Raw genomic sequence first — 24991 nt, 5'->3', positions numbered from 1 at the left:
CCAGCGAATTATTTACGAATGATCCTTGAATGGCTCAAAGTAGAATAGGAGTATATACCTTTCTTAGGATCTTAACGGCACGTCCAAAACAAGAATCTTATCGTCCTATTGTATCTATCGATTGATTACTGGCAGACTGTGTATACTAAATCTTTACAAGTTACGAGCCAACATTTGTATTCGAACCGAGCATTTAGAGCACATCCAAACAACACTCCAATTTATATATTAATACAATTTTAAAACGAACACTATTTGTGAATATTTTCTATTCTTAGGTGATTAGTAGGTGTTATAAAACTCGTTTCTAACTCTAAAACTATCCAACAGAAGTGCAACAGCTGCGCTTCTACAGTAAATTTAGAAAATTCTTCGGATTTACTCCGCCTCGTGCATAACCTCTGAAAGTAGATCATCCTGCATTCTCGCCAAAGCCCGTTGTCTTAACCCGTAATTATCGAACCCGTGTAATTATTTTCCATCTTAACCCACATACAAATGCAAATGCATCTCAAACGCGGAAAATGTGCCAAGAACGACGAAAGAGAACAATCAACGGGAAAGTGTTCCGTGCATTTCCGCCGAAGAACATGCGTATTTTGTCGCGAGGAAAACTTTCTAACGTTTTATTGTCTCGATGACCTAAACCGATTGTTCCTGGATTCCTAGACAGGATGATTCGCACGTTAATATCGGAACGTGATTCAGGCATTCATAACGGTTCATCTTTGGCCTCACCTGTTAAGGAACTTGTTCGGTTTTTTTTCCGTGTGTGTTTGGCAACACTGGATTAGGCCTTGGAGGAATCGGGCGTTATTTGGGAGCTGTAATGAAAGGCTCCATTACGGTTATTAGATTGTTTTTTCTAAACTAATTTGTTTATAATAAGGTTGTGAGGAGGTTTTTGCGTGGAGGCTGGGTTGTGGAATGTTAGTGTAATGTGACACGTGGTGATTATGTAACGTAATACCGGGCTGGAGCGGTTCCGGAATGGTTGGTTACTACTGACTGATTGTTAGAGCTGGAATTATTTTCATTATTATTTTCAATAAAGAGACGGACAGTTTAATAAAATAAATTCAATCACGTTTCGTTTTTGATGGTGTAATAAATTTTGCATTGTATAGTTGGTCAAGGCGCATTTTTCTGTTTTAACCTGTTGTGGTTTTCGACTTGGGTTCGAATGTTGTGGACGGAGGTGATAAACACAGGTAACAAGAAATCAATGTCTATATAATTACCGCAAGGTTGTTTCTTGGTCGCATTGCTACTTACCTTGTATTTATTTATTCAGAAAAATTATAGCTATTTCAGCATACAGGTGACTGTAATACATAGAGCAAGTTGAGTAACTAGATAATAAATATTTATTTCAATTTGTTAAGCGTGTTTTTGTTTTGTTTCTATGATGTTGAGGGACAATTTGGGAACAAATTTGAGAAAATTTGGTTGTCACTTTCAAAGTACCACGTGACCAGAAATGACCGAGTCTGTTGTCAACAAAAATGTGAACTTTGCTTGCGTTTATGTTGGCATAACGGAAATAATTGTGTGACAGTTACGTCAACCATTTTGCAAATTAAAAATGTCAATCTCTACAGGTGACAACCAGACATTATAGAAAACATCATGATACCAATTTCAACAAAAAATCCAGGATTGCCAACAGCTCAAGTCGTTTCTGATCACGCGATAGAGCAATAAAAAACACTATCAAAGACAGTCATGGATTTTTAAAAGTTTGTCTTTGATCGTTTCATTTTCAACTCAAACTTTCAAATAGAGTCTGACAAGACGAAAATTGTATTAAAAACGGGTTCTCCGAAATCCATGGCTATCTTTGATCGTGTTTTTTACTTAATTACATCAATAAATTTTTGGTTTGCATCAAAATATCTTTTAAATATTGGAAACATTTGTTTAACACGGTTTTTGAGAGTTTGAAAGCTTCCGCTTTAAAGTACATGTGTTCTCAAAAAATTATCCTTGCTATTTAAAAAATTAGTCAAAGCTTATTCGAAAAATGATAAAATTTGATTTTACGAAATTATAAGTAAGTTAAAAAATATAAATAATACCAGTCACAGTGTAAGAAAAAAGGTGCCGCAAAAGCGCGTTTTGCAGTTTGAAATTTTTGCGAAAATCTTAGTGCCTATGGAAAAATGTCAAAGCGGCTCATAAACCAGAAGGAGTATGTGATTTCATAAAATTGAAGTAATATTTATAATGAAAACTTATGAGATAATATCAAATTATTGGTAAGGTTAATTAGATACAGCGTTTTACCGTCTGCGTGACAGACGACAGACAGACAGAAGGAAAATTCTTTTTGTATGATTTGATTTCTTTTAATATTTTTTTGACGAGGCGTAAGATGAGTGGACAAATCATTCGAGAGCGTTAATGACGTCTTACGAATTAATTGTAAATAATGCTCAGATGTGCTCCTATATTGTGTTTTGTCATGTGAGTTACAATTACGTTTTTTGAGTAAAACTGTTACTTTTCATACTACGTTAGATTTACACACTACTAAAATCTCATTCCGAGCTTTAGCTAAATTTCATGTTTTCTGGACGCGTCATGAGCTCTAGACAATGAAACAATAGGGCTTCCATTCCGTCTGTCTGTCTGCCGTCTGTCCATATTTTTGTTAGACAGATTATCTCCGAGAAACTACTGGACTGGTTGTTGTCCAATTTTAGGTATATCTTATGAATACTGTGTAGATGGTAAAACGGTTACCAAAATTTGTCCAATTACGGCACCAACAATTTGGTGATGTTATTTTAAAAATTTGTATTTTAATATTATTTCAGTGCTATACAGTAATATACTCGTACACATGTGGTTTATGAATCTGCCTGATTCATTTATAACTTTCGACAAATTTTTTTCATCTCTTTTTTTGTCGCGATTGTTTGTCCCGTTATTTATCGTCTTGTTTTGTCGCTTTTTTCTCGCGTTTTTTGCCCCATTTTTATCGGCTTTTCGTCCGCCTTTTTATCGCCAAATTTTTTACCTGGTTGTTGTTTTTTGTTTTTTTTTCCACGTTTTTTAGTCCTTTTTTTGTCACTGTTTTTCCACTTGTTTTTATCGCATTTTCCCCCCTTTTGTTGCCTTGTTTCTGGGTTATTTTTTAAAGCTCTTTTTTTCATCTTTTTTTGTTGTTTTTTTGATCACCTTATCTTTTGTCGCTTTTTTCATTGCTTTTTGTCCCGCTGTTTGTTGTTTCCTTTTTAGTTTTTTTTTAATCGCGTCTTTTTTTTATACCTTTTTTATTGCTTTTTTTGTTGCTAATTTTTAACCCCCTTTTTATCAGTGTTTCTTTGACCTCTCCTTTTGTCGCTTTTTTCCGTCACTTTTTTGTCGTTTTTTGTCCCCTTGTATGTCTTCATTTTTGTTTTTTGTCCCCTTGTATGGCTTCATTTTTGTTTTTTTTTTTTCGCATTTTTATCCCTTTTTTGTTGTATTTTGGCTGTCCTTTATTCGATTTTTTAACACCCTTTTTGTCGCCTTCTTTTGTGTCGCATTTTTTGTCAATTTTTTTAGACGATCTCCAAAACTACTGAACTGATTGCCGTCATATTTTTTATGTAAATATATATGAATATCGTGTAGATGCTAAAACGCTAACCAAAATTTGCCCGAACATCCCACCCAATTTTTGGGTGACGTTATCTTAAAAGTTTGTATTTTAATATTATTTCAGTGCTATAAAGTAATATACTCGTACACATGTGGTTTATGAATCCGCGTGATAACTTTATAATTTTCCACACATTTTTTTCCTCTCTTTTTTGTCGCGATTGTTTATCCCGTTATTTATCGTCTCCTTTTGTCGCTTTTTTCTCGCGCTTTTTGTCCCATTTTTATCGCTTATTTGTCCGCATTTTTTCGTCAATTTCTTTTTTTTTCGCTATTTTTCCAACCCGTTTTTTTGTCCGCCTTTTTTCGTCAATTTCTTTTTTTTTTTCGCTATTTTTTCAACCCGTTTTTTGTCGTTTTTTTATTATTTCTTTTTTCATTGTTTTTCGTTCCGTTTTTTGTCACTGTTTTCCCCCTATTTTGGTATCTTTTTATCGCATTTTCTTCCCTTTTGTTGCAACTTTTCATCTTTTTTTTCTCAGTTATTTTTTTAAGTCTTGTTTTCATATTTTTTTTTTGATCGCCTTTTCTTTTGTCGCTTTTTGTCTCCTTATTTGTATTCTCTTTTTTCGTTTTTTTTTATCGCGTTGTTTTTATACCTTTTTATTGCTGTTTTTTGCTAATTTTTAACTCCCTTTTTTATCAGTGTTGTGTTTCTTTGTCCTCACCTTTCGTCGCTCTTTTCCTTCACTTATTTGTCGTTTATTTGTCCCCTTGTATGTCTTTCCTTTTTATCGTTTTTTTCGCGTTTTTTACCATTTTTTATTGTCCTTTAGCCCTGTTTTTTTAACGCCCTTTTTATCACTTTTTTTGTGTCGTATTTTTTGTCCTCTTTTTTGTCGCTTTTTGTTAGATAATCTTCAAAACTACTGAACTGATTATCATATTTACATAGTTTTTATGTAGATATTTATGAATATCGTGTAAATGCCAAAACGCAAACCAAAAGTTATCCCATCACCCCATCAACAATTTGGTGACGTCATCTCCAAAGGTGGTATATTAATATCATTTCAGTGCTGTACAATAATGTACTCGTACATATGTGGTTTATGAATCCGCCTGATAACTTTATATCTTTCGACAAATTTTTGTTTCATCTTTTTTGTATTGCGTTTATTTGTCCCGTTATTTATCGTGTCCTGTTGTCGTTTCGCGTTTTTTTGTCCCTTCTTTATTGCCTTTTTTGTCCGCCTAGTTTCGCCAATTGCTTAACCTGTTTTTGTCGTTTTTTGTTATTTTATTTCTTACTTACTTCCATTCCTTTTTTTTGTCATTGTTTTTTGTCCCTTTATTGTGGCCTTTTCTTCTCGCTTTTTCCCTATTTTTATTGACATTTTTCCTCATCTTTTGTTCTCGGTCATTTTTTTCATTAATCGTTTTTTGGCGCTTTTTGATCGCCTCTTCTTTTGCCTCTTTTTTATCGCTCTTTTGTTCCGCTATTTGTTGTCGCTTTCTTTTTTTTTATCCTCTTTTTATCATATTGTGGCCTTTCTTTGTGTCCTTTATCCCTATTTTTTTTCGCCAGTTTTTTTTAACACCCCTTTGATCACCTTTTTTTGTGTCGCATTTTTCTTCCCTTTTTTGTCGCTTTCTTTTAGATCTTCAAAACTACTGAACCGTTTGTTGTCAAATTTTTGTATGTGGTTTATGAATCGGCCTGATAATTTATAACTTTCGACAATTATTTGTTTCATCTTTTTTGTTGCGATTGTTTGCCCCGTTATTTATCGTCTCAATTTGTCGCTCTCGCGTTTATTTGTCCCCTTTTTATCACCTCTTTTGTCCGGCTTTTTTCGCCAATTTCTTAACCTGTTTTTGTCGTTTTTTGTTTTTATCTCATTTTTGTCATTCCTGTTTTTTCTGTCAATCTTTTTTGTCCCCTTATTGTGGCTTTTTCATATCGTTTTTTTCGCTTATTTTGTTGCCATTTTTCCCCACTTTTTTCTGCCTCGGTTATTTTTTTGTTCATCCTTTTTTTGTCGCTTTTTTATTATCACTTTTGCCACTTTTCATCGGTTTTTTTCTCTTTCTTCGCTTTATCTTTGTTTTTTTTTTGGTCGCGTTGTTTTTATCCCTTTTTATTGCTAATTTTTAATCCCCTTTTTTACGACATTGTTGCGTTTTTTTTGTCCTCTCTTGTATGCCGTCCCCCTTTTTTGATTTTGTTCGCGTTTTTTATCCCTTTCTATTGTCTTTTAGCTCTGTCTTTTTTGGCTTATTTTTTAAGGCCCCTTTTGTCACCTTTTTTTGTCGCATTTTTTTGTCCTCTTTTTTGTCGCTTTTTTTTAGATAATCTCCAAAACTACTAACCCGATTATCATACATATTTTTTATGTAAATAAAAAGCAAAATTTATCCGATCACCCCACCAATAATTTGGTGACGTGATCTCAAAAGTTGGTATATTAATATTATTTCAGTACAATAATATAATAATAAAATATAAGTTTATAATTTTCGTCTCTTTTTTTGTTTATTGCTTATTGTCCCTTTTGACGCTTTTTTTCCCCTGTTATCTTCACACTCTTTCTCGACGCCTTTTTTGTCTACTTTTTGCTTTTTTTTTCGTCGCTTTTTTCTCCGCCTTTTTGTCTCAGTTGTTTGTCCCCTAATTCATCTCTTCTTCTTATTGTGTTTTTTTACCCCTTTTTTATTGCCATTTTCCCCCATTTCAAAATTTCAACACCCTCTTTTCTATCACTTTTTTTTGTCGTTTTTTGATGGCATTTTTGTCCTTCTATTTGTCGTTTTTGAGTTTTTTTTATCGTGTTGTTTTTATCTCCTTTTTTATCATCTTTTTAACCCCTTTTTAACACACTTTTTTAATCGCTTTTCTTTCCCTCTATTTTTCTCGTCTTTTTCGTCGGTTTTTGTCCCTTATTTATTTTTTTTTCTTTACCTTATTTTTTTGTCGCTTAAATTTTAATGCCCTGTTTTAATCACCTTTTTTCGCTTTTATTACTGTTATTCGTTGTTTTTTATTCCCCAGCGTGAACTAGGTATTGTACGAACGGACGAATGTCTACTTTCAAGTTTTCTCGACGTTTCATGACTTCTCGAGCACGAAACAATAGGTCTTCCGTTTCCGTTTGTCTGTCATCTGTCTGCTGTCTGTCTGTTTGTGTAGAATTTTATTATATTAGGAACCAATCAATTTGATGACGTTCCCCTATCACTTTGCGTAGTAAAAGTTATCTATATTTTAAAATACAATATACTCCTGTACTCGTGGTTTATGTATCCGCCTTGATTTTTATCACAATTACTTCACCAATATTTGTGGGCAATATTTTCCATGTATCCCATATTTCACGAATTTACAATTTTTAGAGAAAACTGGATTTGTACGAGTGTACTTACGGGGCGAGGGAAGATTGTGTCTAAATAACCGAAGACCAGTTTTCTAGAATTGATTGGTAAATTATTTGAAACAAACTTCGTTGAATTTCATGTTTTTAGTTTTCAGATTTTGAGACAACGAAATTATTATAAGAAATCTGAAAGATTAACTAATTTATGCTATTAGTCTAGAAACGAATCCAAGAGAAAACTTCCCGGGCGAGTGATTTACAAACTTTTTTGATGTTCAGTTTATTTTTAAAAATGGTAATTTCAATTCGACATTCTTTCATTTCTATTATTAGGCGTTTCTCCTTTTATCTTATTATGCGGTGTATTTTGGAAGTTGAACTCCAGTGAAACGCGTGACCTGTATATTCTTATTTTAATTTTGACACTTAATCTTCGCGTTTGTATTTTTGTTCTATGGTTGCCCCATTTACGTCAATATAATATCGATGACCGATTTAAAAGTTCGTAGACAAAACTTTTAACACAAACATTCAAAAATGCAAGTGGAGATTTTCCATCTTAGTTAAATCATTTAAACGTTAATCTCACGACTAACCCTCAAACATTTCGTGCTCGAAATCGGAGAAACTGCAACAATGCACAACAATTAAAATTCGCTTGATGTTCGAAAACCTCGCAAAGAAGCGATTATGCGAAATTAGGTGCAATTATTCCAAAACAGCAACTTTTACTGCTTTAAAGTGAAATGTGAGAGACATTCGGATAATGAGACCTTCGGGTTTTCACTTTGTGAAGCTTGCTGAATAATTTAAAAACGGAAAACTAGTTTAAGGTGAAAATCAATAGCAGGGGGATAATATTTACAAATTAACACACGCAAATCGTGTGTAGAAATTAAAAAATAGAAATTTGGCAACCGCACAAATAGAAACTATTTCTTCGGCAGGAAATGATCCATTTGAAGCTGTATCACTTCAGATTAGAAAGCACTGCCTTATTCAATAAAATGCAAGAATGTATCCATTCTGGGAATACGCGACTTTTTCCCATACTTTGTTGTGGCAAGAAAACTACTTATCAAGTCAAAATTTCACTAATAGCCGTGCATATTTAACTCCCCAGTTAGCAGGTCGTCAGAATTTATCTCTTTGATCGTGCTTTTTCCTGTACCATGAGAACTCAACCCGACAATTAAATATTGACTCAACTAAACACAACTCCGGCCAAACAAACCAATCCGGAAAACGCCACAGTGACACTTTATCAGCCAATTCCGCCGTTTTGCTCGAGCGCCTTCAAAACATCGAGTGAAATCCGATTTTTACCACACTTTCCAAATATAAAATACTCGAAGAAGCGATGATTTTCGTGCGAATTCTAGTGGAGCGTGTAGGAATCGCTCGGTGATTTCGATGGTGGATCAAACGCGAAATTGGTTGTGGTTTCGCGGTGGTTTTTCTTTCGTTCACTTTCGATTGATGGTATTGGATGTGAATGGGAATTTAATTGTGTGCATTACTTTAATTCTAATGGGAAAGTTTCGCCGGACGGAAATCGACTGTGATGCGGTCAAAATGTTTTTGAGTGGACAAAGAAACAGTGTTGTGGAAGATGAATTAAAAGTCCTGGGAAAATTGGGTTTGCGTTGAAAGCGAAATGGTGTTGTGGTGGATTATCCACCATTTCTCGAGGAAATGGGTTCAGACATGAGAAAGTGAGGAGTGCAGCGTAACAGAGTTGCTAAATTCCGGTGATATATTATTGGGTTCAAATGGTAGGTTGTGTCAATCAATAAAGGACTTTCGTAACGCGTGGACTACTAAAATTGATGCAATTTGGAGATGGTTATTAATCACCCACAAGGTGGGTAATTTATGCAGTAGCTGTTCATGTATTTGACTTTTAAAATGGTAAAAGTCTGTCAGGCGTGGATTTTGTGTTAAATGAGTAAGAACTCGGAACGTTTCAGTTTTAAAGTATTTAATTTGGTTTAATGCAATCAGCACGACCGTGCTTGATAAGAAAATGATTAAACAAAAATCTCTAAAGTGTGAGTGTGAAAAAGTAAAATTTACTTGATTGTGTTTTTATTGCTCCCTGGGTACAAAACAATTATTAATTATATTATTGAAGTGATGTCATCAAATTTCCAAGGCTGGGTATAATATAAAATTATTAATTTACATCTAAATTAAAGTTAATAAACGTATTCTTAGTAAATATTGTTTTGTACCCAGGGATCAATAAAAACACAATCAAAGACAGTTCTGCATTTTTGAAAGTTTGTCTTTGACTGGTGCATGTTCAATTCAAACTTTCAAATTGACGATGATCTGCCAACTAAAATTCTATCAAAGACAAATTTCCAAAATTCCATGGGTGTCTTTGGTCGTGTTTTGCATTTTTTCCCTCTTAATATATATTGTTTTTTCTCCATAACAAGAACCTGAAAACATATTTAAAATGGTAAATTTTATCCCATACACTTCTCTACAAATTTACGCTTTTAAACATGTTTCTTGTCGTGAAAAGAAAAGTACGTACATATTTAAGAAACAAAAAAGGCACAATACAAATCCCGCCCACCCGCCCTAATTTCAATTGTGACAACGTCTTTATTCGTTGTGAGCCGAAGGGCGGAGTTTATTGCAAAATGCTTATTTCTCTATAAGAAATTACTATGTGAAACAAAATAACATGATGAAAGGAAACTATATATGTTAAAGAAAAAAATTCCAAAAAATAATATTTCATATTGTAAATTGTGGAAAAATGGTGAAAATTTTCCAGAAAATGCAGACTTCTGGAAATCAAAATGTATAAAAACAAATTCTTTAGTTGATTTTCGGAAGTGTTATATTTCATGTTGTAAATTGTGGAGATGCGAGGGAAGTTCTGTCGAAACAACTTTAGACCAATTTTTATTTTTTTTGTTGTTTTTTCTGCTTTAATTTTTTTGACATTTTTTTTATTCGCCTTTTTTTTTTGTTGTTTTTTATATCTCTTTTTGTTGTCTTTGTCCTTTTTACAGACTTTGTTGCTTTTTTTATGGTGTTTTTTTGTCCCCTTGTTTTGTCGTATTTTTTGTGTAGGTAACCTTTTTTGCCGCCGTTTTGTACTTCCCTGTTTTAGTTTCATATTTTGATATTATTTTTGGTCCTTTTTTTAGATGTTTTTGTCGTGGTCTTTTTTCCCATTTTTATGTCCCATGTTTTCGCTTTTTTGTGGATTTTTTTCTTTTTTAATTGCATTGTACCTTTTCTTGTCCTTTTCGGGTTTTTTTTGTCACTTTTTGTGTTTTTTTTGGTTATATATTGGTCACTTTTTTGTCTTTTTTTTGTCACTTTCCAGTCGAATTTTTTTGACCTTTTTTACTTACTTTTTGTCGTGTTGTTTTCGCATTTTTTATGCTTTTCTCGTGTTTTGTTTTCGCATTTTTTTGTCGTTTTTTCGCGAACTTTTTCCTTTTCAATGATCTTTTTTTGTACCTTTTGTGGCCGTTTTTTGTTACTTTTTGTAGTCCACTTTTGTAGATTTTTTTTTCCTTTGTTTTTGTCTCCTTTTAGGGACCTTTTCTCTAGCTTTTTTGCTTTTATACCCCTTTTTTTAATTCCCCTTTTTTCCTGTAATTTTTTGTCACTTTCTAGTCGCATTTTTTGGCGTTTTCCCCTTTTTTTCGTTCCTTTCTCTCGTGGCCTTTTTTCGCATTATTGTTATGTTTTTCTCACGCCTTGTTTTCGCATTTTTTGCGGCCCTTTTTGCGAACCTTACCTTTTGATTTCTTTTACTTTTTTGGACTTTTTTGCTGTTTTTTTAATCACTTTTGTAGTCGTCTATTTTATTTTTTTTTTACATTTGTTTTTGGGGCCTTTCTCGTGTATTTTTTGTTGCTTTTTTCGAGTTTTTTTTGTTTTCTATTTATTGCAGGCTTTCCTTTTAAGCCCCCTCTTTCGCATTATTTTGTGATTTTTTTCTGTTGCATTTTTTGTGACCTTTTGTCACTTCTTCGTAGTCTCCTTTTTGTGAACTGTTTGTCGCGTTTTTCTGTTCTTTTTTTTTGTCAATTTTTGAAGTCACATTTTTTGTGGCGTTTTTGGCCCCCCTTTTTAGTTCCTTTTTGTCGTGACCTTTTTACGCATTGTTTATTATTATTTTCTCGTGTCTTCTTTTCGGATTTGTTTGTCGCTTGTTTGGCGGACTTTTGTCATTTTTAATTTTCTTTTTTTGTACTTCTTTAGGTTCTGTTTGATTTCCTTTTTTATGCCTTTTTCGTAGCTTTCTGTGCTCTTTTTTTTGTCACTTGTTGTAGATTATTTGTCCTTTGTTTTTGTGCCTTTTTATGAACTTTTTGTCGTATTTTGTGTTGCATTTTTTTTGGCTGGTTTCTTTTAATAATAATAATACGTCATTTTTTGCAGTGTTTCTACTTTTTGTCCTTTTTATAGCAATTCTGTAACTTTTTTTGTTGCTTTTTGGTTACTTTTTTGTACTTGCCCTTTTGTGTATTATTCTGTCCCTTTTTGTCACTTTTTCAAGTTGCGTTTTTTTGACGTTTTTGGGCCAATTTTTACTTTCTTTTTGTCGTGGCATTTTTTGGTTTTTGTTTACGATTTTCTCGTGTCTTGTTTTCTCATTTTTTATTGCGTTTTTCGCGAACTTTTGTCCTATTTAATTTTTTTTTTCTCCTGTTTGATTTTCTTTTTTGTACCTTTTTCGTGCTTTTTGTGGCCGTTTTTTGTCACCTTTTGTAGTCCACTGTTGTAGATTCTTTGTCCTTTGTTTTTGTGCCCTTTTAGGGACCTTTTGTCGTTTTTTTCCAAGCTTTTTTTGCTTTTATAGCTTTTTTTAATTCCATCTTTTTGGTCATTTTTTCCAGTCGCATTTTTTTGCGTTTTCCCCTTTTTTAGGTCCTTTTTGTCGTGGCCTTTTTTTCGCATTATTTATGATTTTCTCACGTCTTGATTTCGCATTTTTGTCGCCCTTTTTGCGGATTTTTTTTACTTTTTGGACGTTTTTGCTGTTTTTTTTATCACTTTTGTACTCGTCTATTTTATTTTTTTCACATTTGTTTTTGGAGCCTTTTTCGTGTACTTTTTGTTGCTTTTTTCGAGTTTTTTTTTGTTTTCTATTTATTGTAGGCTTTCCTTTTAATTCCCCTTTTTCGCATTATTTTGTAATTTTTTTCTTTTGCATATTTTGTGACCTTTTGTAGTAACAAAAGAAGTATCTTCGTAGTCTCCTTTTTGTGAACTGTTTGTCGCGTTTTTCTGTTCTTTTTTTTTGTCAATTTTTGAAGTCACATTTTTTTGTGGCGTTTTTGGGCCCCCTTTTTAGTTCCTTTTTGTCGTGACCTTTTTACGCATTGTTTATTATTTTCTCGTGTCTTTTCGGATTTGTTTGTCGCTTTTTCGGCGGATTTTTGTCATTTTTAATTTTCTTTTTTTGTACTTCTTTAGGTCCTTTTTGATTTTCTTTTTTGTGCCTTTTTCGTTGCTTTCTGTGTCCGTTTTTTGTCACTTTTTGTCGATTTTTTTGTCCTTTGTTTTTGTGCCTTTTTATGGACTTTTTGTCGTATTTTTCTAGCTTTTTGGTTTTATAGCCTTTTTTAATTCCCTTTTTTTTCGTATTTTTTGCCACGTTTCTTTGGCTCTATTTTATTTTAATAATAATAATACGTCACTTTTTGCAGTGTTTCCCCTTTTTGTGCACTTTTTGTCCTTTTTATTCCAATTTTGTCAATTTTTTTGTTGTTTTTTGGTCACTTTTTTTATACTTGCCCGTTTGTGTATTATTCTGACCCTTTTTGTCACTTCTGCCAATCGCATATTTTTTACGTTTTTGGGCCATTTTTTGCTTCCTTTTTGTCGTGCCCTTTTTTCGCATTTTTTATGATTTTCTCGGCTCTTGTTTTCGCATTTTTTATTGCGTTTTTTCGCTAACTTTAGTCCTTTTTGATGATCTTTTTTCTACCGTTTTTTTCTCCTGTTTGATTTTCTTTTTTGTACCTTTTTCGTGCTTTTTGTGGTCGTTTTTTGTCACCTGTTGTATTCCACTGTTGTAGATTCTTTGACCTTTGTTTTTGTGCCTTTTTAGGGACCTTTTGTCGCTTTTTTCCACTCTTTTTTGCTTTTATAGTCTTTTTTTAATTCTCCCTTTTTTTTGTCATTTTTTCAGTCGCATTTTTTTGCGTTTTTCCTCTTTTTTAGTTCCTTTTTGCCGTGACCTTTTTTTCGCATTATTTAGGATTTTCTGGCGTCTTGATTTCACATTTTTTGTCGCCCTTTTTGCGGATTTTTTCCTTTTGATATTTTTGAATTTTTTGGACTTTTGTTTTGCTGTTTTTTTGTCACTTTTGTAGTCGTCTTTTTTAATTGTTTCTCCTTTGTTTTTGCAGCCTTTTTCGTGGACTTTTGTTGCTTTTTTCTAGTTTTTTTTTGTTTTCTGTTTATTATAGGCTTTCCTTTTAATTCCCCTTTTTCACATTATTTGTCATTTTTTCCCCATTTTTTGTGTAGTACACTTTCGTAGATTTTTTGTCCTTTGTTTTATGCCCTTGTAGGGACCTTTTGTCGTTGTTTTCTAGCTTGTTTGTTCGCCTTTTTCGTGAACTTTTGTCCTTTTTAATTTTATTTCTTTGTACCTTTTTTGTCATTTTTGATTCTATTTTTTGTGCCTTTTTCGTTGTTTTTGTACCGTTTTTTGTTTTGTCACTTTTTGTAGTCCACTTTTGTAGATTTTAGGTCCTTTGTTTTTGGGCCCTTTTAGAGACCTTTTGGCACTTTTTTTCTACCTTTTTTTTGCTTTTATAGCCTTTTTTAATTCCCCTTTTTTCTCATTTTTTGTCACGTTTTTTTGGCTCCTTTTATTCACTTTTTGTAGTGCTTCGCGTTTTTTATGCACTTTTTGCCCTTTTTGCTTGCATTTTTTGTGACCTTAAAAATTGTTTTTTGGTCACTTTTTTGTGTCGCCCTTTCGTGGATTTTTTGTCGCATTTTTCTGTCATTTTTGTGTCACTCTTTCAGTCGCATTTTTTGGGGTTTTTGGCCCCTTTTTTGGTTCCATTTTGTCGTGGCCTTTTTTCGCATTTTTGGCGCCTTTTTTGTGGACTTATTTTTTTGATTTTTTTAACTTTTTTGGACGGTTTTTTGTTGCTTTTTTTTGTCATTTTTGTAGTCGTCTTTTTTGATTTTTTTTCTCCTTTGTTTCTGCAGCCTTTTTGTGGACTTTTTGTTGCTTTTTACCATTTTTTTTTGTTTTATATTTATTGTAGTCTTTCCTTTCAATTCCCCCTTTTCGCATTATTTTGTCTGCTTTTTTTTTTGTGTTTCGCTTTTTTGTGCAATTTCATCGCTTTTTCTGTTGCATTTTGTGTGACTTTGTTTTGTTACTTGGTTCTAGCCGCCCTTTTGTGGACTTTTTGTCGCGTTTTTCTGTTTTTTTTTTGTCAATTTTTTGTGGCCTTTTTGGCCCCCTTTTTTAGTTCCTTTTTGTTGTGATCTTTTTTTCGCATTATTTATCATTTTCTTGTTCCTTGTTTTCGCTTTTTTGTCGCATTTTGTTACCGTTTTTTTTATTTTCTTGTCATTTCTTCTTTGTTGATTTTTTCTCGTTTGTTTTCGTATTGTTTTTTGTGGACTTTGGGTCGTTTTTTTTGCAATTCTTTATTTTCTTTTTTGCCGCGCCATTTTTTCGATTTTTTTGTCGAGTTTTTGGATCCCTTTTTTGGTCACACTTTGTAATATTTTGCATTTTTCTCGCCTTTTTGTGCACTTTTTGTCATTTTTTCATTATTTTGTTACATTTTTGACCCTTTTTGAGTCTTGTTAATATATTTTACTGTAGGTTTAGTGATGACTTCCTTTTTGTTTTTCTGTTAGTGGCATTTGTCCTTTTTGTGACCTTTTTGTTTTTTTTTTACTTCTTTGTTATCGCCCTTTTGTGGACCATTTTATCGTGCTTTTTATAACCGTTTTTGATACGTTTTGTAGTCACATTTTTCATGACGTTTTTGTCCCTTTTTTTAACTCCCTTCGCATTCTTTGGCATTTTTTGACCTCTTTTCTATCCCCTTTTTTGACCACTTTGTAGTGGCCTTTGTTTCGCATTTTCTTTGTAATTAATTTGTTATGATTATAGCTCTGTTTTTTTGTCGACTTCGTCCCTTTTTTTCGGATTTTTTGTCGCCTTTTTGTCGTTAAAACGTTGATAACAAAATTTTATTATGCAAAAGTCACTTGAAACACACCCTCAGCATACTTTTTACCTAAAATCTAACAATCGACAAAATATTTGTGGACGCGTTTCGCCAACCACGTTGGTATCATCTAAACTGTCCAGTTTTAGTAAAATTCAACGTGAATAGTTGGTAAGCTTGAGCATTTTTTGCTATCTATATATAAATTAACAAATGTGTATATAAATTCGAAAAAGTTCCCTTGCCCCTGAAGAATAACAAATACGAAATCCACGCCAGGAACAATTTTTCGAAAGATAACATTACAGTCTTTCAATCACAGGAAAATTATATGAATATTGAAAAGTGTGAAAATATTTTAGAGCATATTTTTTGATGACGTCAGCTGTTTTGGAGAGGATGAATAAATAAATTTTGTTTGACGTAAAACATCTAAGTAAAAAATTAAATCTTGTAGGTACACCACAAGAATTTTAAAATCCTGCAAGAGCATTGTCAACAAAACCAACAACATCAGAAAATCTTAGCATTCTACAAGCCGCTAAAACAAATAAAAGTGATTGATTTGCACTTTAATGGCGCTTGACAGCTTTAACGTTAATCTTGATATTTTAAAGGAATTTCCATCACAGCAGGAATACGATTTGAATGTTGAAACTATCTAAATCTCTATTTAACGCACCAGACTGGAATTTAAATTAAAAAGACAATGTCGTAATAGTCAGGTGTTCCCATATTTGGGAACCATAATGAACTTTGAAACCTCAACCTTGAAATCACCGTCTATAATAATGTTTTCGACTTTGTTAATAATAATCATTGTTATTTTAAACAGATAATTGTTTCCATCGTTTCGATTATTGGGACGAGGCGTTAGCCGTGGTAACAGGACGAGTACCACAAACCAGAAACCAATCCCCAAAATTGTTTCCGCGAATGAGGTTAACGTCTTGACCACAATTACACCTTCCTCACCTATGAATTATCGCAGTGACCTTTCACCTCTGCAAACAAGACATTAAAATTAATTCATTCACGAAAACGTCCATCTCCATCCCCGTTACCCATCTCCGCCATAATTCACCCATAACTAGTTGCACAGTTGGAATAAAATGATAAAAATGGATAATTACTGCTAGTTCTGCCACTTTCAGGTTAATAATACTAACAGTCTTCGGCATACTTAATTTTTCTTGCTCTGACCAGCTATTATTAGTTTACCGTAGCACAGTAAAACAGCAAGCAACCTACCGTAAAATAGAAATGTGAATGTAGCCGCCGCCGTAATCATATACATTACATCTGTCACTTTGAAAATAGTGCTTTAGTTAGAAATTGTCAAGGTTCATCAAGGAGAATGCTCGTGATACCTAAGTAATTTCTATTTATAGCAATTTTGCTCCTCGACTTATCGTCGAACTCGGCTTTCGCCTCTTACTAGAAAAAATGTCATTTTTGACTCGTTTGGGAAAACTTAAAAACCGCCTCAACCGCGGCGTTTCTTAAGAGGATTGGAATGCGCGACCGTCCTTGGCTCGCCTACATTCAGACTCAGTTGAGTCAGTCCTCTTGCATTTAATCCGATTGCTAATTGGTCCTTTTGTTGCAGAATTACTTAAGTAAACATTCGGACACGCAGAGCCAGGCGTTGTTGGAAAGTGTCAACGCGAAATACTACTACTATACTAGGACGAAAGGACTATTCAGGATATGCTATCCCAAAGAAAGGCCTCCCGCAGGTGTGTATGCTTTGAATATTCATTATTGTATTTAGGAGCTAAGCCACAGCTCATAAGTGGAATTTAAAAAGCCATTTCTGGTTCCGATCGGAATATCTTTTACAATGCGACTTTCTCTCGATGATCGAGCAGAAATTCAGGACAGTGCAGATTTTATTATTAAAGGTTGAACAGATGGAGGTAAATGCGTTTATTGTGAGGAGATACAGATCGGTGTGTTGTGGCTGGGGGCAGTTGACTTTCTTTTGATAATTTGGTTTTTGTTGAAAACATTAGTGTTATCTTAATTAGCGCGAAAAATTTGAGGAATTTTGAAATTCATTATTTTGGTGGTATTGTTTGCGAAGTTTTTAAAATATGCGTTGAGTAATGGTGAGAATTCGAGATTTTGGTAATTGGGAGGTCGTTTACTTCGCACTTTCGGTGGAGCTTTGGTGATATTTTTTAATTGTTTTCGGCGTGGACGAATAATTAGGAGATTTGTACAAAAAACAACTACAACATTAAAAAGTTTAAAGCAGCAGCAAATTATGTGTGAAAAAAGGCGCGGTTTATTAGATCCAGTACCCCTAAAGGTATCTAATTGGAAGGATTTAATATGGTCACGATCTTAATAATCTCTTGTACTATGAATGTCACGTGATTAATTTTTTTAGACATTCGTTGTCAATTATATGCAAATTTTTTGAATTATTCAGTGGTGTTGTAATATTTTTTATTAATAAGCGATTAATTGAAAGTCGTAATAAATTTTAATATAAACAGATTAATACATTTGTGAAACTCGAAAGTTATGTTTTGTATGTTTAAAATTTCTTTTATTTGTATAATTTTTCCAATTAAATTGTTACTGTTTTTAAAAGATTAATTTCATTGACTAAATTTTAAGTAAAGATGATAATGTATGTGTTAAATTAGTGTTCAGTGTCTTAAAAAAACAGTATATACTGGACCCGTTGTGAAACCATGCAAAACTTCTGTCGTAATGAAGTAACACTGAATAGAATGACACTGAAAAAATTCAGGTGTTACGTCGCTTCTTTAAAAATAATAAAATACACATACATATAGGGTAGCCGCTACGCTATATTAGTAAAAAAATTTGGATGCCAAACTCAAGACGGATGCATAAACCACAAGTACTTATGTTATTTTATACAATTTAAATGGCATTTATTAAAAAAAAAAAATGATTGGTGGGGACGATTAGCCAAATTTTTATTGGCGTTTTGCCATCTACATAATATTCCAAATTTATACAGGGTGAGTCACTAAGCTAGCGTTCCCCGATATCTCATTACTTATTAGCAATAGAAGAAAAACTCAGCGACCAAAGTTGTATGGTTTTTTGAAGACTTTACTTTAAAATTATTTTTTACTACACAGTCCTACATGTTTTTAAGGCGTAATACATATCTAGTTTTTTTAAATGAAACACCTTATATATTTTTCCATATTTTGATTGACCTCTCCTCAGGCTTTTCAATCACAGTTTATTTTTCAAATTCCGATGCGATGTTGGCACGTTATTCCAATTTTCTTGAAATTTTTTAGCACTAGAAAAGTTTATAAAAAAAATGGCAGGATTATTTTAAAAATCTGCGTTACAATATTTTGTGGAGAGACAACATTTTGTATCTGTAATGATAATTAATGAGATATCGTGGACCGCACGCTTAATAACTCACCCTTTATAAATAAAATTTGACAACAATCGGTCCAGTAATTTCTGAGAATTATTGTCTAATAAAAGTTGACACAGACAGACGGACAGAGGACATACAGTCAGAAACGGAAGACCTACATTTTGAGATCATGACCCGTCGATAAAACATGGATCAGAGGGTTGTAGGAGTACAATACTTCCTTAGCTTACGCTCGGGAAGTAAAAAAGTTAGAAGTAATGAACCTCAATTTTTCCAAAAATAAGAAAAAATTAAATGTGATAGGTAGCTCCATTTAAAAAAAAACTGAAGTAGAGAGAGAGAAGAAATTGGGTCACAGCTACAAAATCTTTCACATTATCACCATCAATACTACTAAATCTGCAAATAAAACAGTCAGTTTTGAGCTAGAAATCTTTTTTCTTCAAATTTCGGAAGTTGAGTTCCATATCAATGTAATCACTAATCAATCTCTAAATCGTTGTAGAATTTGACAATGAACCAGTTTGGTTCTATTTTCATGTTCTACTGACGCAGTTTTGAGAAGCAGCGTAATATGGTGGAGCACTATCTTGTTGAACTCAAATTTCTATAAGGGACCCATCTGGATCTCAGTAGCGTAGCTCATAAAATGTGACTCTTATTCTCCATACATTTTTAATTTATAGAAGTTATCACAAAACAAAATTATAATTTTTAAACAAACGGGATTTTTGGACTGCACTTCAGGGGCGAGGAAAGCTCTATCTAAATTACTTTAGACCAAATTTTTTTCTCAGCAAAATGAAATTGACAGTTGAAAAAAATCCGTAGTGTAAATTATAAAATATTCCTAAAAACATCAATTTTTTCGACGAATGGATCACATAGAGAGCCGCAATTCTACGCTACGCGAGATGAGATGATTGCAAGGATTAAAAGGATTAAGAGGGCTTACGAATTGCACTTACGGTCACTGCCGCGATTACGCCCAAATTGAGCGTGCAGTTAAGGTATTAAAAAATATTTCTTTGTTTTTCTTTGTCGAATTTCTTTTTTCTTTTCGAACGAAGAGTCAGTTTCAATCCCCCTATATTGTTAGAGGGTACGTCATCTGCCGAAATCACTCTTATCTTAGCAAGTACTAGGTCCGCCTACCCGCCCTCTATTTTCTTAGAGGCTACGCCATTTGCCAATATCAGTCTTATGTTATCTAGTAGTAGCCCCGCCCACCCGCCCTCTATTTTCTTAGAGGACACGTCATTTCCCAAAATCAGTTTTATCTTGTTTTTTTTTTACTTAAGTATCGTGTTTTTTTAATACATACTAGTATAAGCAGCACGGAATCGTTACCTCAGTAGCGTACGGCTTTTTTTCGTAAACTGACTCTTATTATCTACTTTTTTTATGTATAGAGGTTATCACAAAAAAAGCTATAATTTTTAGATAATCAGGATTTTCGCACTGAATTTGAGAGGCGAGGGAAGCCCTGTCCAGATAACTGTAGAACAATTTTTCTCTGCGAAAGTAAACTTGAAATTTGAAAAAAATCCGTAGCATAAATTGTAAAAATATTTCTATCAATTTTTTGTATATATTGTCATTTGCCTTTTTTTAAATTTTGTTATCATCATTTTCGACGAATTACACAGAGAGCCGCGATTCTACGTTACCCGAGACGAGAGGTTTGAGAGAATTAAAAGGATTAATAACAGGGATTACGAATTGCACTTACGGTCACTGCCGCGATTATGCCAAGTAACGCCATTCCTTCTACCACGAGCGGATCACACAAAGAGCCGCAATTCCACTCCACCCAAAACAAGAGGTCCTACAAATTGCACTTACGGTCACTGCCGCGATTATCCCTTTTCGAACGGAGACTCAATTTCAAACCCTCTATATTCTTAGAGGGTACGTCATCTGCCAAAATCACTCTTATCTTAGCAAATACTAGCCCCGCCCACCCGCCCTCTATTTTCTTAGCGGACAGTTATTTCCAAAAATCAGTCTTATCTTGGCTTTTTTTACTTAATACATAGTTTTTTGCAACAAGATTACTTAAGAACATGTTTCACATAGAAGTTTCTTGGGAAAAGTAAGGATTTTGCAATTAAGCTCCGCCCCTCCATCTGACAACGATTGAAAAATTCGTCACAATTGAGATCGGGACGGGTGGGCGGGGCTTTAGTTTTGACTTTTTCTTTCTTAATGTATGTATGCATAGATTTTTTTCAACGCGATACTGAAAAGCATTGTAATTCTTTGTAAAGAAATATAAATTTTGCAAGTACGCTCCTTCCCCTCGGTTCACAACGAATAAAATTAAATCACCATAATTGAGATACGGCGGGTGGGCGGGGCTTATATTTTCTTTTTTTTTTATCTCAAGCCCTCGATATTCTTAAAGGGTACGTCATCTGCCAAAAACACTCTTACCTTATCAAATACTAGCCCCGCCCACCCTCCCTCTATTTTCTTAGAGGCTGTGTCATTTGCCATATCAGTCTTATTCTTATCTCATCAAGTACTAGCCCCGCCCGCCCGCCCTCTATTTTCTTAGAGGACACGTCATTTCCAAAAATCAGTCATATCTTGGCTTTTTTTACTTAATACATATAGTGTTCTTTGACCAACAAGATTACTTACGAACATATTTCACATGGAAGTTTCTTGGGAAAAGTAAGGATTTTGCAATTAAGCTCCGCCCCTCGATCTGACAACGAATGAAAAATTCGTCACAATTGAGATCGGGACGGGTGGGCGGGGCTTAAGTTTTGACTTTCTTTCTTAATGTATGTATGCATAGATTTTTTTTCAACGCGATACTGAAAAGCATTGTAATTCTTTGTAGAGAAATAAAAATTTTGCAAGTACGCTCCTTCCCCTCGGTTCACAACGAATAAAATTAAATCACCATAATTGAGATAGGGCGGGTGGGCGGGGCTTATATTTTCTATTTTTTTTTATCTCAAACCCTCTATATTCTTAAAGGGTACGTCATCTGCCAAAATCACTCTTACCTTAGCAAGAACTAGCCCCGCCCACCCGCCCTCTATTTGCTTAGGGGCTATGTCATTTGCCAAAATCAGTCTTGCCTTATCAAGTACTAGCCCCACCCACCCGCCTTCTATTTTCTTAGAGGCTGTCATTTGCCGAAATCAGTCTTATCTTATCTAGTAGTAGCCCCGCCCACCCGCCCTCTATTTTCTTAGAAGACACATCATTTCCCAAAATAAGTCTTATCTTGTTTTTTTTTTTCATTAATACATATAGTTTTCTTTTAACAACACGATTACTTAAGAGCATGTTTCACATGGAAGTTTCTTTGGAAAAGTAACGATTTTGCAATCAAGCTCTCCTCCTTAAAACTTGTTTAAAATGGTAATTTTTATAGAGAAATATATACTTTGCAATTAAGCTCCGCCCCTCGATCTGACAACGAATTAAAAATTCGTCCCAATTGACATCGGGGCGGGTGGGCGGGATTTAATTTTTGATTTTCTCTTTCTTAATATATGTATGCATAGATTTCTTTCCACACGATGCTGAAAAGCGTGTCCCACTCGGTAATTTCTTGTTGAGAAATGAGAATTTTGCAATTACGCTCCGTCCCCTCGGATCACAACGAATAAAATTAAATCATAATTAAGATAGGGCGGGTGGGCGGGGATTATATTTTGTGTTTTTTTTTTATGTTGATGTTGGTAGTCTTCTTTTCACAATACGAAACTTCAAACATGTTTAAAATGATAAATTCTTGTAGTAAAACATGGACCACTCTATAGGTCCGCGTATCCCAGTTTATGTAGTCGAAGAAATATTATTTACAGTATAACAGTATAATGAGGGGACACCATCTTGTTGAAATCAAATTCGTAATTTTTCAGAATTCCAACTAATTATTTTATCCTTTGTTAAAAGTACACTGAAATTTTGAAAAAAAAAATCAATACCATAAATCAAAAATGTAAAAAAATTGACAAGGACGAGCGTTTTTGTTCATATCTTATTATATTTTGTGTTTAAGGCAAACCAAGTTTAAACAGCACTCTAGATTTTTGAGAGACGCTAATTTGTGTTTAAATCGAGATGTTTGGCAAACTATTATAAAAAAAATTGTACGTTTTTAAAGTTGACTAGTTTTACTTTAGGCAATACCTTGAGGTCGCTCTCACGTCAATAACACCACTAATGTCATTGATGAATGTCACAAACCGCAACGGGTGTGTGATGAACCCTTGAGTATCTCCAGAAATCTAATCGAATTTTTCGTGCCAAAAATAAGATTTGGCAAACCAGAAAAAAACGTGAATTGTTTATTTCAGACTCTTCGTTCGGTGGAAAAATTTCCCGTTGAATTGAACAGTGTTTTTCTTCAACAGATCCAAACTACTGATTCTATTTTTATTCTCCGATTGAATTCCGTATTGCGAAACCTGTTTACTTGACGCGCAAATTATTAAAAAAAAAACCTTGGGAATTGTGCATTAACTGCGAAACAACTAAGTGCATGGACTTACCAGGGTTATAAATCATCAGTAAACAATACAGTTTTTGCACAGCAGGATTTGTGATGGGCAATTTAGATCTACTTCAGGAGAAACAAGGCTGTTACATGATTCGAAAGTGTGATTTATCTTTTACACCATTTCTGTCAGGAGATAACAAACTTATTTCTGGAGTTTCATAATATTCATCCTCTATCATTCATTCAAGTAAATTAAATTCCATTACGACACTAAAGCGAATGAATTTCAGGGTTTTTAAAATACAACTACAATCCAGCGTACATATATAACCTCATTAACCACACTAGATTCATTATTACCTACACTTAACTTTACGTAAATTATATATGTATTTAAAGTAGCAAATGACAAATAACTTGCTTAGAAAACTAAAACAAGTAATCTACATCTGTTCGCTGTATTCAAATTCCTATTTCCATTCCCAAAAAAGCCAGAACCGCATTCATTGTTTGCTATTACAGGTGACCGCGTCCATTGTAGAGTCACGTTTGCGTCCATTTAACTTGCTCGACTGATTCACTCGCCATCACGTTCTTCGCTTCAAAACCACATGCAAACCGTCAAAAACGATCCATTATGCAAAGAACCGACTTTACGCTTCTAAAAAGCGCAACCTCGTCTGGCGCACCCACAAATCTCGCGAGTTTTCTCCGACACATCCGGCCTATGGTCGAAACTAAAAAATTCTACTCTTCGTTTGGCAATAATTTCGTAATCGTTTACTTCTTTCCCTTGCATAATTACACGAACAATAGAGAGCAATTAAATGGTTTGCTGAAATAGCGGAATGTGGGATTGCGATACGGTTTTTTAAAAGCGAGGATTATTAGTTCGGTTTTTGATTTGGTTTCTTTTTTGCAGTGAAAACGTACTTGAGTCCGGTGGAGACGCATTGTAACAACATCAACTACTACTTGTCGGATGATAATAACGAGACGAGGGACTTTACGGATGATGCATGGGCTAGGTTACGTAAGTATTTTTGCATTTTAATTGTTGTATTTAGGGTTTTCGTCATGGAGCACCGCTGCAATACCTGAGTTTCTCCTTTATCTCCCTTACCACACCCTAGTGCTATTTTCTTAAAAGGTGTGTACTCTAGTGTGCTGTTAGTATTATCATGATCTAATTTACGAAATTTTGATTCAGGTTCTAAAAAGTTCGTACATTTTTGAAAAATATACATATAATGTAATTTTAGTGAATTTTCTTTAAAACGTGTAATTTTGATTCAGACAAATGCATTTTTATATTGCCCTTTAGGACATATTTGACTATTTTATCGTGCCAATGAACTCTGTTTTAAGTTTGTTAATTTTTTTAATATTTATGTTGACCTCGTTTTTCGTTTAAATGTTACACGTCAAAGTTGTATTTTATTTAATGAAATTAAATTTTAATATATCGAGTATCCATAAAAAAATCTGAAAGATTATAATTTTCAAATATCGATATGTCAGTTTTTCAAATAGAACACCCTGTATTTTATTAGGGCATCTTACTCTATTTTGTGTTCTCTTTCATTCAACATGCTTGTGTGTCCCTTAAAAAGTGAAAAAACGCAAATATCGATATTTCATTTTTTGAATACCATATGGATTACTAGATCACTACTAAGTAATAGTAATGGCAATAGAAAAAAAAACTGTAAATTGCATTCGATTCCTAAAAAATTCAAGAAAAGTGGCATAATGTGGCAACATCGCATCAGAATTTAAAAAGTAAACCGCGGTTTTAAAGCCAATGAGAATATTTAAAAATATATAGGTGTTCTATTAAAAAGAAAAAAATAAGTTGTGTGTATGTCTCAAAAACAGAACTCTCTGTATAGTTGGAAATAATTTTAGTGTATGATACTCAAACCGTACTTGAAATATCCAAAAACGCGAGCTCAGTGACTCACCCTGTATTTGCATTTTA

At 33.6% G+C, this 24991-nt stretch overlaps 1 protein-coding gene across 2 annotated transcripts in view; it reads left to right on the top strand.

Annotated features, from left to right (window-relative positions):
• The window catches only part of LOC135132908 (transmembrane protein 178B), a 63260-nt gene that overhangs the window by 16580 nt on the left and 21689 nt on the right, over positions 1-24991 (top strand). For both annotated transcript variants that reach the window (XM_064061126.1, XM_064061125.1), the window contains exons 2-3: positions 16767-16896; positions 23933-24043. In XM_064061126.1, the coding sequence (XP_063917196.1) occupies positions 16767-16896; positions 23933-24043 (241 nt within the window). The remainder of the gene's footprint in view (positions 1-16766; positions 16897-23932; positions 24044-24991) is intronic.

Source organism: Zophobas morio, unplaced genomic scaffold (genome assembly GCF_036711695.1).
Source record: "Zophobas morio isolate AGI-343-1 ecotype UQ-CSIRO unplaced genomic scaffold, CSIRO_AGI_Zmor_V1 ptg000021l, whole genome shotgun sequence".
NCBI lineage: Eukaryota > Metazoa > Arthropoda > Insecta > Coleoptera > Tenebrionidae > Zophobas > Zophobas morio.
The sequence above is the reverse complement of the archived record's forward strand: the minus strand, read 5'-3'. Positions and strand labels throughout refer to the sequence as shown.